The sequence below is a fragment of the Orbicella faveolata genome, unplaced genomic scaffold, assembly GCF_042242905.1.
Source record: "Orbicella faveolata isolate gen_17 unplaced genomic scaffold, um_ofav_v1 contig_2, whole genome shotgun sequence".
Taxonomy (NCBI): domain Eukaryota; kingdom Metazoa; phylum Cnidaria; class Anthozoa; order Scleractinia; family Merulinidae; genus Orbicella; species Orbicella faveolata.
This window is the reverse complement of record NW_028301547.1, coordinates 4,051,333-4,066,016: the sequence shown is the minus strand read 5'-3', so window position 1 is coordinate 4,066,016 and position 14,684 is coordinate 4,051,333. Positions and strand designations below refer to the sequence as shown.

Genomic DNA, 14,684 nt, shown 5'->3' with positions numbered 1-14,684 from the left:
GTCATGCGCAATACAACGGAGTCAGCTGACCTGCATGATTGGATGCTCAGATCGGTGAAGTGGGCAATGAGACTTACAAAAATTAACAGATTTTCAATTTTACTTCATCTCTTCATCTGGTTTCCGTAGAATGAAAAAAGTAGGATATATGGCCGTGAGAAAATTGGTACAGGAAACTTGCTGCAAACATCTATTTTAAATTTTACTTCATCTGGTTTTCGAAGGATGAAGAGTTGGAAATATGACCGTGAGAAAATTGAAGACCCCGGCTCGGCCCCGGCAGTATTTTTATTTTTATTTTTTGGGAGCTTATGGTAGTTCGAAAGCAGAATTTGCGACCGAGTGCGATCGAGCAATCTCTTTCGGCCTCTTTCTTGGTGGCGAAAGGCGAAGATTTCGCCTTCCATTCGGCTCCGCCTCCAGGACCCCCGCTCCCGGACTTTGATAAATGTAGGGCGTTAGAAAATCGCAGCGTATATCGTCTTAGGACGCGGAATGAAACTGGTCTTCAATACACCATAAATATAACTTTGTAAGATCTTTAATAATTCAATGGCCTTTAAAATGAAAATATAAAGATAATCAACATTTCTGAAGGAAAACGTTTTGATATTCCTAGTCATTCTTCAGACGTACCTTACGTGAGGTCAGTTTTCTGTCCTTGTTTTAAAAGGAGCTATGTCACGGTTTGCGCATCTTGAAAAGGTTCGCCTAAATTTTTCAAGCTCGTCGTTTGTAATCCATGTTAATCTTCTCCATCCTTGACCATCCTTAGTCCTTTTATGGTTCATTATTACCTCTTTGGTGTTTTTCTATCTTACTAAACTACTATTTTAGATTTCCTTCAATTTAAAAGGCAATTTTGCAAGTAGCCAAAATCACTCAAAATACCGAGACTGAGCTTCTTTAATGCTTTAATGTACGTTCTTTTCCTGTCATTCAATCAATCCTGATATTGATCAGTATACAACTCGATTCCCTTTTTTACATATGAAAAAAACTTGCGCTATCTATTTGCAGATGCCATCAGTGATTTGTACTTTTTTTCCTTACATTTTAATAACTAGACTATAAAAAAATAAAATATTAATCTAAAATTGCTGATGACATATGTCTCTGTTAGGCCTCCTTTCAATTATTTTCCAATAGTATTTGTCAAATATTTTTTTCTGGGAAAAAAGTATATAGTTATGCCTTTTTTACATGTTTCCAGTTCAATAACTTTCTTACGGGTTTCAAAACAGATAAAAGTTCTCTAACATTATGATCTATTCTAATAAAATGTAATTAGTTTTGATGCTGACTTTCAATTTAAATAAAACTTTACTATTCTCCTTGTTTATTAATTTAACTATCTATGTTGTGTATTAACCAACTTTTTTTGTTTTTGTTTTTTTCTGGCGAATATTTTCTTCCTCGACTTGCGTGGAAAACTTGCTTAAGGGCTATGAGCGCTGATTAGATATTCTGCGCCCCAGTCATCTCTACGGTTTTAGAATAACATAATCTCCAGGGTTCATCCATTTATTGTACTTTATTTGTAATTTCTTCCTGTCTGGTGTTTCTATTTCAACCTGGAAGACAACATAACACAGTGAGTATTTAAAATGTAAGAGATATAAGGGTATCTTGAGAAAGAAGGAACTTGAATACATCCGATAAGGTTTCTGAAACCGTGACAAACTGTGACAATCGTAAGTCTCAAGTCTCAAGTGTGTGTCTCCTAATTTCTCTTGTAAGCCGTTATTCATGTCAGAATAGCGAATTACCAGTACGCTTTGGTAAAACTTGCTGATTCCTATAAAATACATGATTTGGAGCTTTTTATCGCGCTTTTTTCCGGCCGTAATGTTGTAGAGATTTGGGTTCTGGACAGGCTCGGAAATTATTTTGTGTTCTTAGGCGAGATATGCAAATCTCGCCGCTCCTTTCATCACCCGGGAGTAAGATGGATACGGATAAAAGGTTAGGAAAGCCTGAAAATTGGGGCTAGAACAAAAGCATCGACGAAGTGAGGAGTGGGGTGAGGGAAGGAACATTACTAGCACCCCGACTCAGTCGATTTTTAGCTCTCGCCCCAATTTTCGCGCGACCAGATTGCTCCTTCACCAATGCCTACTACTTCCAGACTACTTCGGCTACCCCCAGCTTCGAATTCATTGGCAGTAGCCTAGTTCAATTTTTTATATACAGTTAGAAAACAATCCTGTCACTAGATTATTGATGTTGTTATGGAAGCTAGTCCCCAAGGGGAAAAAGCAAAAAAACCCAATGAATTATTAAACAAAACGTTACTCACTTTTTTTAACTTCCACCCATTGGGTTTCCACCAGTTATACCAGGTGGAGTCAGCCAGCCTGACACGAATCGTCTTAAGCTTCCCAATATAGGGGGAAATTACTGGAAATGTTTGACTACTAAAAGCAAAGGAAAAAGGGGATTCAGTGATAAGTAAAGAGAACTTCACCGGACCGTCATGTAAACAGACTGAGCGTCGCGAAAGCTTAACGATCGATTGACGAAGATTAACCATGACAAGGTAATGGAATCGTGATACTCAGAGTCTGATCACATCGCAATCTGTTCCTGGCATTGTTGCTTCATAAGCGAAGCAGTCCTTAACCAGACCATTTAAGTCTGAACGGGAGCACTTATGGTGACGCGAAAAGCAACAAAAAATGTATATTTTAGTGGCAAACACGTGCAAGTTATGACATCTTATCATGCCAAACGACGTAATGTATTTCATCCCTCCACAACGTGGCAAATCATCTGGCGTCAGCTTAATAGTCTAAAATTTCAGGCGAGATATGACTTGAGAATTTAATCCAACTTTAAGTTTGTTGTATTGCATGCAAAGTAACAATAATGTTGTCTTACCTTCCTCGTTCAAATGGATCTGGGACTTTGTCAGTAGATTCCAATTCTACCTCGCCCGAGTCCCCAGCTGTGCCAGCAAGGAGTATATCAACTTTAAGGTCTGTTCCGGCATAGCGCACATCAGAAGTGTATACAGTCACAAAATATAGCACCACTATTGGACAAATAATTTGTAAAAAAAAAAAAGCTGTTAGTACTATAAAAGATTTCCAGATCGGGAGGACACAATATGAGTTGGACATCGCACTGTAACTTCTTTGCATAAGCAATGATTTGAACTGTTTTTGAAGTGGTGAAGAACCATTTGAACGTTTAGAATCAAATCTCGGGGTCGCAATCGGATTGTTTTTCCATCTCTTTCATTATACTGATAGGGCTACCAATGACAGGCTAGACGGATGGACAGCGCGAGATTTACTGTACATATACATTAAAACGTTTTTTCTTTGGCAAGAAAAAAAAAACCGATTTGAAAAACTACGGTGCAAGAGAAGTTTCCAGGCGACCGACCGGGACGGCGACCAAATTAGTCTTCATGCTTCCTGCGATCCTCAACTTCCGCCCAGCAGAAAAGATGACCTGGGGAGAGGACGCCTTAAAAAGAGGCAGTAGAGAAGTCATTTATTTGTTATAAAGAGACAGTCATAAGACTGTATACTTACAATTTTCTCTCAATTCAGGACATCTATAAAGAATGTTTATCCTGACAACATCTAAAGCTGAAAATCCTTCGCCCTGCCCAAGACGCATTGTGGGATCGATGCGCGCTTCTAACGTATTTTGACCGTTTTTGCTGAAGAACTTGTTGCTGTAATGCATGATCGAGTGGAAGTCATACGGTAAATTGCCGTTATCTTGGCGATACGTCTTAAATTCGGATATCTTATCTGAAAAAGGCAACATAAATCGAGGTAATACCTGAGTTTAATCTTGTGAATAAGAAGATTTATATCATAAATTTGACCAGCCAGACTCGCCTTATGATTAAGCCTGAGAGTTACAAGCGTCAATCAGAGCCGTATATCAGATAGCGTTAAAAATGTAAAAATGTTATTAAAAGTTGAATGTTTATAATGCGCAATGCACTTAGCTACACTTAGCCAGTTCTCAGGCATGCCACTTAAACTGAAAGAAACAAATATCTCAATTAAACAAAATATATGGGCTTAAAAATCCCAATTTGCAGGAGTCAGACCAGTTAGCTATTTACAAGTATGACCGAGGAGTTGAACAAGGGTCTACCAAGAAACAACTCCAACTTAGTGGTCAGAGCGAGACTTGAACCCGCGAACTCCGTATTTCAAATCATGCGCCCCAACCACTCGGCCACAAGTATACTGCCGCCTAAGTTGAAATAGCCTGTTCAAAATGAACTTTCATTGTCCCTCCTGTGATATTATATTTATTCAGAGAATGTACTCACTAACCTTCTAGGATGTTTTCACTTAAAACAATAATGTGTTGATCTCTGTCCTGTCGACTCTGCTCGTGTAAAAAACCAATTGAGTGCATAAGTTCATGGATAGCTCTCCCTCTTGTCTCGCACCCTTTGCCCAGAGAAACTTGCTGTTTGCCGCCGCGCCGTCCGATTTGAGACCAACATCTGGGAGAGAATGGAGGAAACCTGATTAGAACAAGACTAGTTGTCTTGGTTTAGGTGAAAAGGCATACTCGGTGGCCTCATGGTTAGTGCGCTCAACTCCGGAGTGAGCTGTCCGGGTTCGAGCCCTGGCCGGGGACATTGTGTTGTGTTCTTGAGTAAGACACTACTCTCACAGTGCCTCTCTCCACCCAGGTGTATAAATGGGTACCGGCGAATTTAATGCTGGGGGTAACCTTGCAATGGACTAGCATCCCATCCAGGGGGGAGCCGAAATACTCCTGGTCGCTTCATGCTGCTGAAATCGAGATAAACTCCGGCCTGATGAGCCACTTGGCTCGTATGCAGACTTTATCCTTTACCTACAAGGGATGAATCTACCAAATAGCCAAGTAGGCTACAGAAGTTCACAACTAGTGACTGACCTCGATCTTTTAAATACTGATTAGCTAGCGTTTTAATTCATTCGTTGGTTGGTTGGTTGTCGGGTTGTTTAGTTCGTTGGTTTGCTCAGTTGATCCGTTGGTTTGTTCGTTCGTTCTTGTCGGGTTCTTTGGATCGTTAGTTATAGTTTGTCATTTGTTTGGTTTGTCCTTTGGTTCGTTCGTCGGTTCGTTCGTTCGATGGCTCGTTCGTTCGTTCGTTCGTTCGTCGGTCCGATCGTTGGTTGTTTGGTTGGTTGCTTTTTTCGTTCGCTCGATCGTTCGTTCGTTCGTTCGCTCGTTCGTTCGTTCGTTCGTTCGTTCGTTCGTTCGTTCGTTCGTTCGTTCGTTCTTTCGTTTGCTCGTTGGCTCGTTCGTTGGTTGTTTGGTTGCTTGCTTGCTTTTTTTGTTCGTTCGATCGTTCGTTCGTTCATTGGTTGTTTGTTTGGTTGTTTTTTTCCATTCGCTCGATCGTTCGTTCGTTCTTACATCGGTTTCTTCATTTTAATATTCCATCATGCGTTCTCAATATTTCGTTCGTTGCCACGTTCGTAAGTTTGATTATGATTAAGTTTCATTATTTTTTTTTTACACCCATGTTCCCCCGTAGACTGATGACTCTCAGCTGATTACTTACCCTGAACCCTGAATAATTTCTACGTAGTCTGTGTCTTTGCGCGTTTTCTTCTCAAATCTGATGCATGTCCTCTTGTGAAATTGGTCTACGGCTTTTTTAAAGGCCTTGACAACTTTTCCGGTACCTAGAATCACAAAATTATATCCCATTACGGACTCAGCCTTCTTTACTTGGTGAAGAGACCTCTCCTAGCAAGTAGCTACAAGACTGAAGTATTTATCACAAGTCTCCTCTTTATCCCCCTCACCCCCTTCCCCCAACCCCCCTCCCCTACTGCCCAGGATTTTACCAGATTGTTACCTACCCGTGGTACCGTCCTTTTCTGCGCACAACAAAATGCAATGGGGTTCCCATCCAACAATCGCCTACTATATTAGCATAATCAAGGCTGTAAAACTGACGAAGGCGTAATATAAATCATGTTTTGTATGATGCGTTTTCTCTTACCAAAAAAACTACTGAAGAATCCAGTGTCCAAGGTGTATGGGACTCGCACAATTCTTCTGTGATCCGAGTTCGCTCCAGGCCAGTAGAGACTGTGCGATTTAAATCTTCTCAAGATAGCACCACGTTTCCTTATTTTGCTTGTATTGTTGACAAACGACTCATCCACCATCATATCGCCTTCGATAACAACTAAACAAATTGCTGATTAGTAAATGTAGACAACACGCGAGTTAAACTATGATTCTCTTTCAAGTCATGTTGGAATTTATATAACATGATACCAGGTGAAAACTGCAGCGCGCAAATTACCACGCGGTCTTAGCGTTCCTCGCGCGACGCGTGACGCTGGCCTCTTGCACTCGTGTTTTCACGCGGAAGGGAAATGAAGAGAAAAAATGGTGCATTCCCGTCCCCTGTCCCTGCACAGGAGGTTAGTGCTCTTTTATTGCCAGTAATTAACTGACCGCCCACACTCCTCCCACCGAAATAAACGCAGCAACGTGCTCGTTCCAGAATACAAGACAGATTTTTTTAATAAATTATGTATATTGTTGAACCATCTTCTACGACTTGTACGTCTAGATAAATAATTTCCCGCTAAAAGTTCTCCTCCCTTTCCACTGAAATATGCAAACCCGAGCTAGTTTTTATCACTTTGAGGATTAGACGAACTAGGTTAAAAAGTTTTAGCAATTTCAGTCTTAACGGCTTAATATTTGTTAACCTAAGCCATAAAAATTTTACCACACTCGAATTCAATTAAAATGTCTGCCGTATCTGTAGGGCTTTGTTGATTCGAATTGATGACTTCAGTCGAGGCGATTCATGTTTAAGCGCTCCTTTATTGATCTTTATTTGCTGAATCTAAGTGTAACCACTAACCCGTGTTTTTATTACTGCAAGGATTAGACGAAGTAGGTTAAAATGTTTTAGCAATATTAATTTTGCCAGTAAGAGGGTTCAGCTTTAAGCCATAAAGGTTTTACCATATTGGACTTCAGTTAAAATGCTTCTGTGATTGTAAGGTTTTGTTGATTCAAATTGATGACTTCAGTCGAGGTGATTTCACGAGCTGACGTAAAGTTATATCGTTCCTTTTTCATTCTTTATTTGCTAAATCTAACCGTTTGTTTAACCTCTAAGCCATTTCACCCCTGCTGTTACTCTGACAACTCAGTTACAATTTACGACTGGGCTAAGCTTACATAGGTACGTTGTTACTTTCATAAAGGAAGACAAGCCACCTACCAAACCGATTTCCATTCACAGTTTTTGCATTTGGGAGGATAATGTGGAGCAAAATGAAGATAACGGTCGCCGTTAGGTAAACACAGTGGAACCGCATTGCTCCACCAAACCGCTGAAGCACCAGTTCATTACACTTCAATTAAATTTCGTGATTTCTGCAGAAAAAAACAACTCTATTACCAAACCGTTCGAAGCTACAAGGATTCTGAGATAAGAACGGCGCGTTTCCGAAATGCATTGCGGAAAACGCCCAGACAAAAACATAGAAATATATCATTATTGTATTTAACGGTCGAGTAAACTTTCTATTTTATTTTCCTGACTACCTGCTCTGTATGAACAATGAATAAAACAGTCGATCCAATGGGGGTACACTTATATCCAAAACAAAATTCCAGAACTAATCTTAAGTTTCATTCAGGAGTTTTTAACCAGCAGAAATACATAATTTCAACAAAATTAAAAAAAGGACTGCAAAACCCTCTTTATACAGGGCTATGGAGAAAGAACCGAACTAAATCTCTCGACCAAAACTGCAACCAAATTGGATTTCATTAATATAACGGTGTGTTAAACTCAGATTGAAATAACTATAATTCTACCGGCAGAATTGTTTCCTTTTGATGTTTACCCAACTGTGAGGTTCTTTAACACATTTTTCAATTCCAAACAAAATACCGGCGGCAAAAATCTATTGCAAAATGTCTGTGGTTCTCACCACACTATAATCAAAAAACCTCTTGTAAAAGTTAGATTATTGAAGTTGTAATAAATACTAACAAAATCCATAGTAAGAGAAGACTGGGAACGAATGCCCGAACTAACGAACAACCGGCCGACCAACCCCTCAACAAACGAACCAACGGACCAACGAACGAACCGATCAACAAACCAAGCAACCAACCATCATTAGATATTTCAGAGAGCTAGGAATTTTTTCTCAGCTTCAGAGGGACTCCGTTAATTCGACCACCATATAAAATATGGTCCTCTTGAGAGGGGGTGGGAGCGGTTTCCTGAATGGCGTAAATGACGGAGAGAAATGTTGTTATAATAAAGTGTATTATCGTTCGTCTCACGATGTAGTCACTTGAGATGTAGATCGCGACGTTTCGACTGCTTACTGCTAGTCTTCTTCAGACGATAAGGTCGACTGATTGCACGGTATCATTTATATCACAAAGGTTGGCTGTGATTGGTGCATTTCGATCTTCCTATTGTTCCATTGTTCCGGCGAGTAGCTGTTCCCTCCGTGGTCCGCTGTTGTACCGTTCTCTTGTTGTTGTGTTTTTTGATCGCGGGCATCCATGCCTCAGGAATTTCAATTCCACTATCCCTGTTGATGTTATAAGGGTGAAGTCTTATGTGAATAGCTTCCTTGACCCTACGTGTGTACCAGTGAGGATCTCGATCAATAAACTTGACCTCATTCCAGATAGGATGGTGGCCGGTCTCGTGGGTGTGTTCAGAAACGGCGGAGGTCTGGGTACGGGCGAGTCGTATATCCCTGTCGTGTTCTTTGATCCTCTCCTGCATAGATCTCCCTGTTTCTCCGATGTAGACTTTGCCGCACTCACAGGGAATCCTGTAGACAACACCATCTTGTTTAGCCGGGTTGACGGTGTCCTTTGGTCGCACTAAGTGTGACCGAAGTGTCGTGTCGGACTTAAAGACGGTGCGAATGCTATGTTGTTCTAAGCAGCGGCGGAGAGACTCCGAAGCTCCTTGGACATAAGGTAAAACGGCGGTGGATTTAAATTCCGCGACAGGCTCTCTTCTTTGGGTTGCTCGTGCCTTTGTGATCTCCTGTACAAAAGAGGAGGGATATCCGTTAGAAACAAGTACAGATGACAGATGACAGAAATGTTGTTGGCGTCAATAGAAAGTAGATCTTATCACCTGTAAGTACTGATAAGGTGAGTTCAGCCGTATGTATCAGCCGAAACTGATATTAAATACAATGATAGCATTAAAAAATACCTGGGTGGTCTATAAGGCACAGACTTAACTATTAGAAGCAATAATAGGATTCATTTATAATATTCTACATTCATGGAAGTGCTGTTTGTTCGGGCCCGAAAGGCGACGGGATGAGTCCCTTGTCAGCAAAATACACATAAGGCCTGGTAACGAAATAGTGATTAGGTGAGGCGCGAAATCTCACGTGAGATTTCGAGACAATTTCAAGTTTTTCAGTCGCTGAGAAGTTTTCTTGAAATTCCCATTGAACAGGCACTTGCGAAGCCAAATTCTTCATTCTCGTTCTAGTGGAAAGGTATTGTGGTGGTTTTGATCCACTCGTCGTTATCATAATCATAGCGCTCGACTGTTGCTCCTTCAGAGTCGCCGCCATAGCAACCAGCCAATAAGTATAGGTTACCATCGCAACACACTATACTGCGGCACGGGTTCCCTTTGGTGACCAGGCCCCCGATAAACTGCCACTCATTCGATCGCTCGTTGTACATTTCACAAGTGTCAGCAGGCGCCCCTTTGTCTCCATCCGAGCAATGAAAATTTTGCGATGTGCTGCAGCACCACAAGGCAGCATTCTCTCCTCTCGCATGTCAGCTACTTTCTCCCAAGTGTTTTGGTAAAGGTCATTTTTTGTACCTGTCAACATCACTCAGGTACTTGGTCATTCCTCCAAGTACTCCACCGCCCATGAAGTAAATAAAATTATCACTGGCTACAAGGCAAACTCTCTCCCTTAAATCCAAGACAAACGATGCTACGTCTTTTCACGTTTGGCTTCGGTTCGCACCTCAGTGAAAATCACAGAAATGTCGAAATCGGCTTTGGGGCAAGTCTGACATACTGCACGTTGAAGTTTTCCTCTGCAATCAGAGCATGAATAGGGAGTTTAAGTAACCACGACGGCGACGTCGAGGACAACGTCGATTAAAAAACGAATTTAAATTTTACCTACGACTCTCGCAGTACCCTAAAGTCATTCACTTTGTTTATCACCTTCAAAACCATTACGAAACTGAATACGACACAGCGACAAATTAGAAATAGAAATTTAAAAAATTAGCCGTCGTGATTCACGTTCTCCAGACAAGGCAGAATTTGGTCATTTTACGTTGTTGTTGCAGAGGACGGCAGAGAAATGTACCAAGAATTATAACGCACGTGCACAGCCATTGTTCTCCTCATTTATAATAAAGCTTTTATTTAGCGACGTTCCCGTTGCCGTTGCCGTCGTGGTTTTCTTTCCCCCTAATACTGTCTCGGGCCCCGTGAAGACCATAAAAAGAGAGACACGGACAGAAACCACTGAATTAGTCTTCTGTTGCACTCAGGGCATCTGTATTTCATTTTAGGTACTAAACAATAAATTTCACAACCATTTCTGACAACTATCTTCTTCAAAGCTTCTTCTCGGTAATGGCGTCCAAATCTTAGAAAACAAATCGTAGCGTCGCACTCGCCATATTTAGACCTCTGAATTTGACGGGGAAAAAGACTGCAGTTGGTTATGGCAAACGGAGGCTATCTGATTCCGCTGATGTGAACCTGAAGTGTCGCCTACTACGCACCATCTGTCTTCACGAGGGAAATAACAAAGAACACGTTCCTCAATGCACACCACAATGGCTGGGGCCTTCCTTGGTGGGGTAGATAAATCATTGAAGTTGTTGCAGTCAATTACTTTCAGAGCGCCGTTTTGCGACGCCAAGATGGCCGCCAGATTCGTGTTCAAGATTATCAAGTACTTACTCAACAAATACGCCTTCGCACCAACTGAGCGCTTCAAATCTGTGAGGCGACATCTTTAATTTTGTCCCCAGAGGTTGTGAAGTCGTAAATTAAATTAAAGTTAATTTACGTTGCCTATCAAGAAAAGTTGGCCTTCTGTTCCTCAACAGCTATATTCTTAATAATTTCTTCCACCGTTGGACTAAATTTCTGAGAACTTTTTCTTTACTTTTTCTTAAACAAACAATGAAAACATTTTAAAAGTGACGGAAAGATTGGATACGAATGTCAGCAAGTTCTTATTCTGAATCTCCTGCGCGGCCATTTGACCTCAGTATGACGTCACGGGTATCTCTATATGCATTAAGTGGTACGAGCAAGATTTTCTTACAACTTGGCGGCCAATAAATTTGCATTAGTACTTTCAATTGTACGGAGAAAAAAACGTTCGTTTTTGTGCGAATTACTTTGTCTTGCAATGTGGCACAAAGTTGAATTCATTTTTCCACACGTAAGGGCTTTTCAGTGCAATTTATATGCATCATTGTTGAACGAAAAGTTGGAAGAAAATGTAGCTGGTTAGGTATTCCTTGCCCTTCGCCTGTGAGCAGTAGCGTAAGCCACTGACTGATCCATTAGTATAGATAATCATACGGTTTCGAGTTCAGTTTGGAATTAATTTGCACGGGTGAGTTTTTCAAGAGGCTGAAATTGCACGAGCCACTTCGGCGATGGAGGAAGTGCCGGAAGATCTTTCTTGAAGCCATTTTTTTCTCATTCGAGAAAACTTTTTTCAAAGTTTCCGCACAAAATTTTCGTCATCATTTTACGTGATATCGTTGCTTAGAAATTTCCTATTGTCTTTCAGCCAATCATAATCCAGATTTACGATGTGTAATTTGCACTGGTGTGACATTTTTTGAACTGGTGTTACAGTTTTTGCAGTGGTGCTACACTTGAACTGTACTGCTCTCAGTCAGTCACAATCGAGTAATTTTTTCAAGCATATTATTAGTGTAGGAAATCGAGTGAATGCGAGTCCAATAAAGGATTTACATTACGAAAGATATTTGAAAATTCTCTAAAAAATACACGAGCCTTTAGGCCAGTGCAATTTGAAAGAATTTTAAAATATCACGAGTAGTGTAAACCCTTAATTGCTCGGGCTTTCATACGATTTCTCATTTATCATATTACTTAGAAAATAATCAAGGAGCGCCCGTTAATTTGCACTGAATTAGCAATAAATTGGCCTCCTCTCCGGAGAGAGCCAATCACAATGAAGTAATCTTCTCAGCCATATAACAAATTCTACAATATTGTCTATTTAAAACTGTTGTTAATATGTTGATAGTTTATTTGATAGCTTTTGGCTATACTACATGAAAAACCACGCAACGTTAGAACGCCAAAAAATCCGCGGTAAGTTTAAAGTCCAAATTGACAGACTTTCTCAAACCATTTTTTTCTTTTTAAACATTATTTCAACAAATAATGTTCTATTAAGACCACATCAGTATTTCAAATAATTTAGCCTCAATGTTTTCAAAGGTAAAGGATATCTTTCACGCAAATGGGCAATCTAAAATATAAAACCAGGAACTGAAGGTTGCTTATGTATTTGGTGTTTTAAATTTTTTTTATTGGACTGGAATGTTAAAGAAATCTGACTGCTGCATTTCTGAATGTTAAACGTTCCATCAGAGTTGAAACTCTGTTGTTTTAATAGTTTAATACTCTCGGTGAATAAAATCACGGAGAAAGATATAAAATTTCAAGGTGTAACGAATTTACAAGGAAAGAATTACACGAGAAGCAAGGTCAGTTATCACTGATAAAGGACATGATTCCTGAAAATCTACTCCATATATGTGTCACATCATGACGCATTTCGTTTTATCACCTCGCAGACCGGAGCGTGAAAGCAAAGTCATTGGAAGTTTGTTAAGGGATCGTGTGAAAATTGTCATTGAACAAGCCTGAAGGTAATACTGTCCGATCGCCGCCACTGGAAAACGGAAAGGCAATTTAGTCTTCACCTTCCATTCATCGTTATCGGGATCATAGCATTCAACAGCATGATGCGAGTCGTTGTCATAGCAACCACCCAGTACATACACCTTGCCGTCACAGCATACCATACTGCTTAAAAAACTCGGGTTCGCGTTCAAGTTGGCAATAAAGTGCCACTCATCTGTGGTTTCGTTGTACACTTCACAAGTGTTTGATGTCATTCCTTCTCGATCTAGTCCACCAGCAATAAACAGTCTATCTTTCGTTGCCGCTCCACAAGCAAACATTCTTCCTTCTTGAACGTCAGCGACCTTGTCCCACTGGTTTTGATTCACGTCATACCTGTGAACATCCGGGAGATTTTTGTAGCGGTGCTGCTCCCGGACGCCACCACCAATGAAATAGATAAAATTGTCTTTGACTACGACACAAATTCCTTCCTTTGAACCCAAATCAAACGATGATATTTCCTGCCATTCGTTTGATTCGGGGTTGTACTTTCTTAGGAAGGAAACATATTTTTTCCTTGCATAACACAAGCAGCTTAAATTTTCACATCTAAGACATCCATCGGAAACCAATGTGTAGACTTCGTCTTCGTTTCTAACGAATATTTGCCTGACATATCTGGTTTCCTCCAATTGCTGCCTCATCCAACTGTCAGACAAGGGATCATAACATAGCAGTTCCGAATGTATAAAGCCTGAAAGTTTTACAAAGTACAGCTTACCATGACGAGAGAACACTTCGAAATCCTTCGAATTTGAAATTGAATTCTCTCCTAACAGATACCACTGATCCTCGCGTGGAGAATAGCACAGAATATATTTTCCCAGAAATGCAACTATAAAAGAGGTCTGTTGCGACTTTCTCGGATTTCTGTGGTTTTTCGAGTTTTTTGTCTCTACAGCATCCATAACAAGGCTCAGACACGCTTCTTTAGATTTCACAAGATCATTTGAAAGGATCTCGCTGCATAGAAAGTCACGTGATACATATGCAAGTCGAACTTGACGAAATAGGTTGGCGAAATAATTTTTTCGCTCGTCTTTGTCATGTTCAATCCATGTTAGAACGATTTTAAACACATCTTCCTCGTCACCAATGACCACTTCATCACTTGAGATCCACCCTTCGACCTCTTCGCTCGACATGCTCAGAAACTCGTCTGTTTTCGCTACAGCTGTGAAGTTTGCAAGGATGAAGTTCTTGATCTTGGAAACAAGTTCGTTGCATTGATATTTTTCTGCAAAGCAGCAGGTTGAAATACAATTTGAAGCATTCAGTTCCCGAATTACAATCTCCTCAGCTAGAGGTTTCAGATTTGGAAGAAACAAATAGTCGGCCATAACGATCAGACCTTCGGCGATCTCTTGAGTCGATATTCGCACACCACCAGTGTAAATGAATTCCAGTGTAGCCGCCATAACAGAGTCGTTGAACATCTCCAGCTGAACTATTCCCTCTTTAGCCTCCTTCATGTCGCTGTTCAGCAGCTTTTCAAAGAAAGGACTCGCTGCTGAAAGAACGTCTTTATGCGCTCTGAATTGCTTGCCATGTTCCACCACCAAAGTTAAGTCATATGGATATTCGCATGTCTCCCGTGGAAAAACTGAACTGAAACTTTCTTTATGTGGAGTGAAACTCTCAGAATTATCGATGATGGGCAAAAAGGCTTCCATAAGTAAACGATGTAGATGCTTGTGATGACTAACGACAATAATATGGTAATTTT

The 14,684-nt window shown here is 40.5% G+C and overlaps 2 protein-coding genes across 2 annotated transcripts; both read right to left on the bottom strand.

The window, feature by feature from the left end:
- Positions 1–1,135: 1,135 nt before the first annotated feature.
- Positions 1,136–7,479, bottom strand: LOC110061855 (hatching enzyme 1.2-like). Its single transcript, XM_020768713.2, has 8 exons — positions 7,235–7,479; positions 5,987–6,175; positions 5,540–5,663; positions 4,308–4,483; positions 3,543–3,767; positions 2,881–3,034; positions 2,300–2,417; positions 1,136–1,574 (listed from the first exon to the last, which is right to left on the bottom strand). Exons 1-8 carry the CDS (start codon positions 7,329–7,331, stop codon positions 1,485–1,487), a joined length of 1,173 nt encoding a protein of 390 aa, XP_020624372.2. The 5' UTR covers positions 7,332–7,479; the 3' UTR covers positions 1,136–1,484.
- Positions 7,480–12,563: 5,084 nt separating this feature from the next.
- On the bottom strand, positions 12,564–14,684 carry LOC110061871 (kelch-like protein 25). Its single transcript, XM_020768730.2, has one exon. The coding sequence runs from the start codon at positions 14,629–14,631 to the stop codon at positions 12,811–12,813; it is 1,821 nt and encodes a 606-aa protein (XP_020624389.2). The 5' UTR covers positions 14,632–14,684; the 3' UTR covers positions 12,564–12,810.

Excerpts from the sequence above, each read along its gene's own strand:
- LOC110061855 (XM_020768713.2), bottom strand. The coding sequence starts at position 7,331 with ATGCGGTTCCACTGTGTTTACCTAACGGCGACCGTTATCTTCATTTTG. Across the intron at positions 3,768-4,307 it reads AAGTGAAAACATCCTAGAAG|ATAAGATATCCGAATTTAAG; the intron begins GTTAGTGAGTAC and ends TGCCTTTTTCAG. Across the intron at positions 1,575-2,299 it reads ATGGGTGGAAGTTAAAAAAA|GTTGAAATAGAAACACCAGA; the intron begins GTGAGTAACGTT and ends GTTGTCTTCCAG.
- LOC110061871 (XM_020768730.2), bottom strand. The coding sequence starts at position 14,631 with ATGGAAGCCTTTTTGCCCATCATCGATAATTCTGAGAGTTTCACTCCA.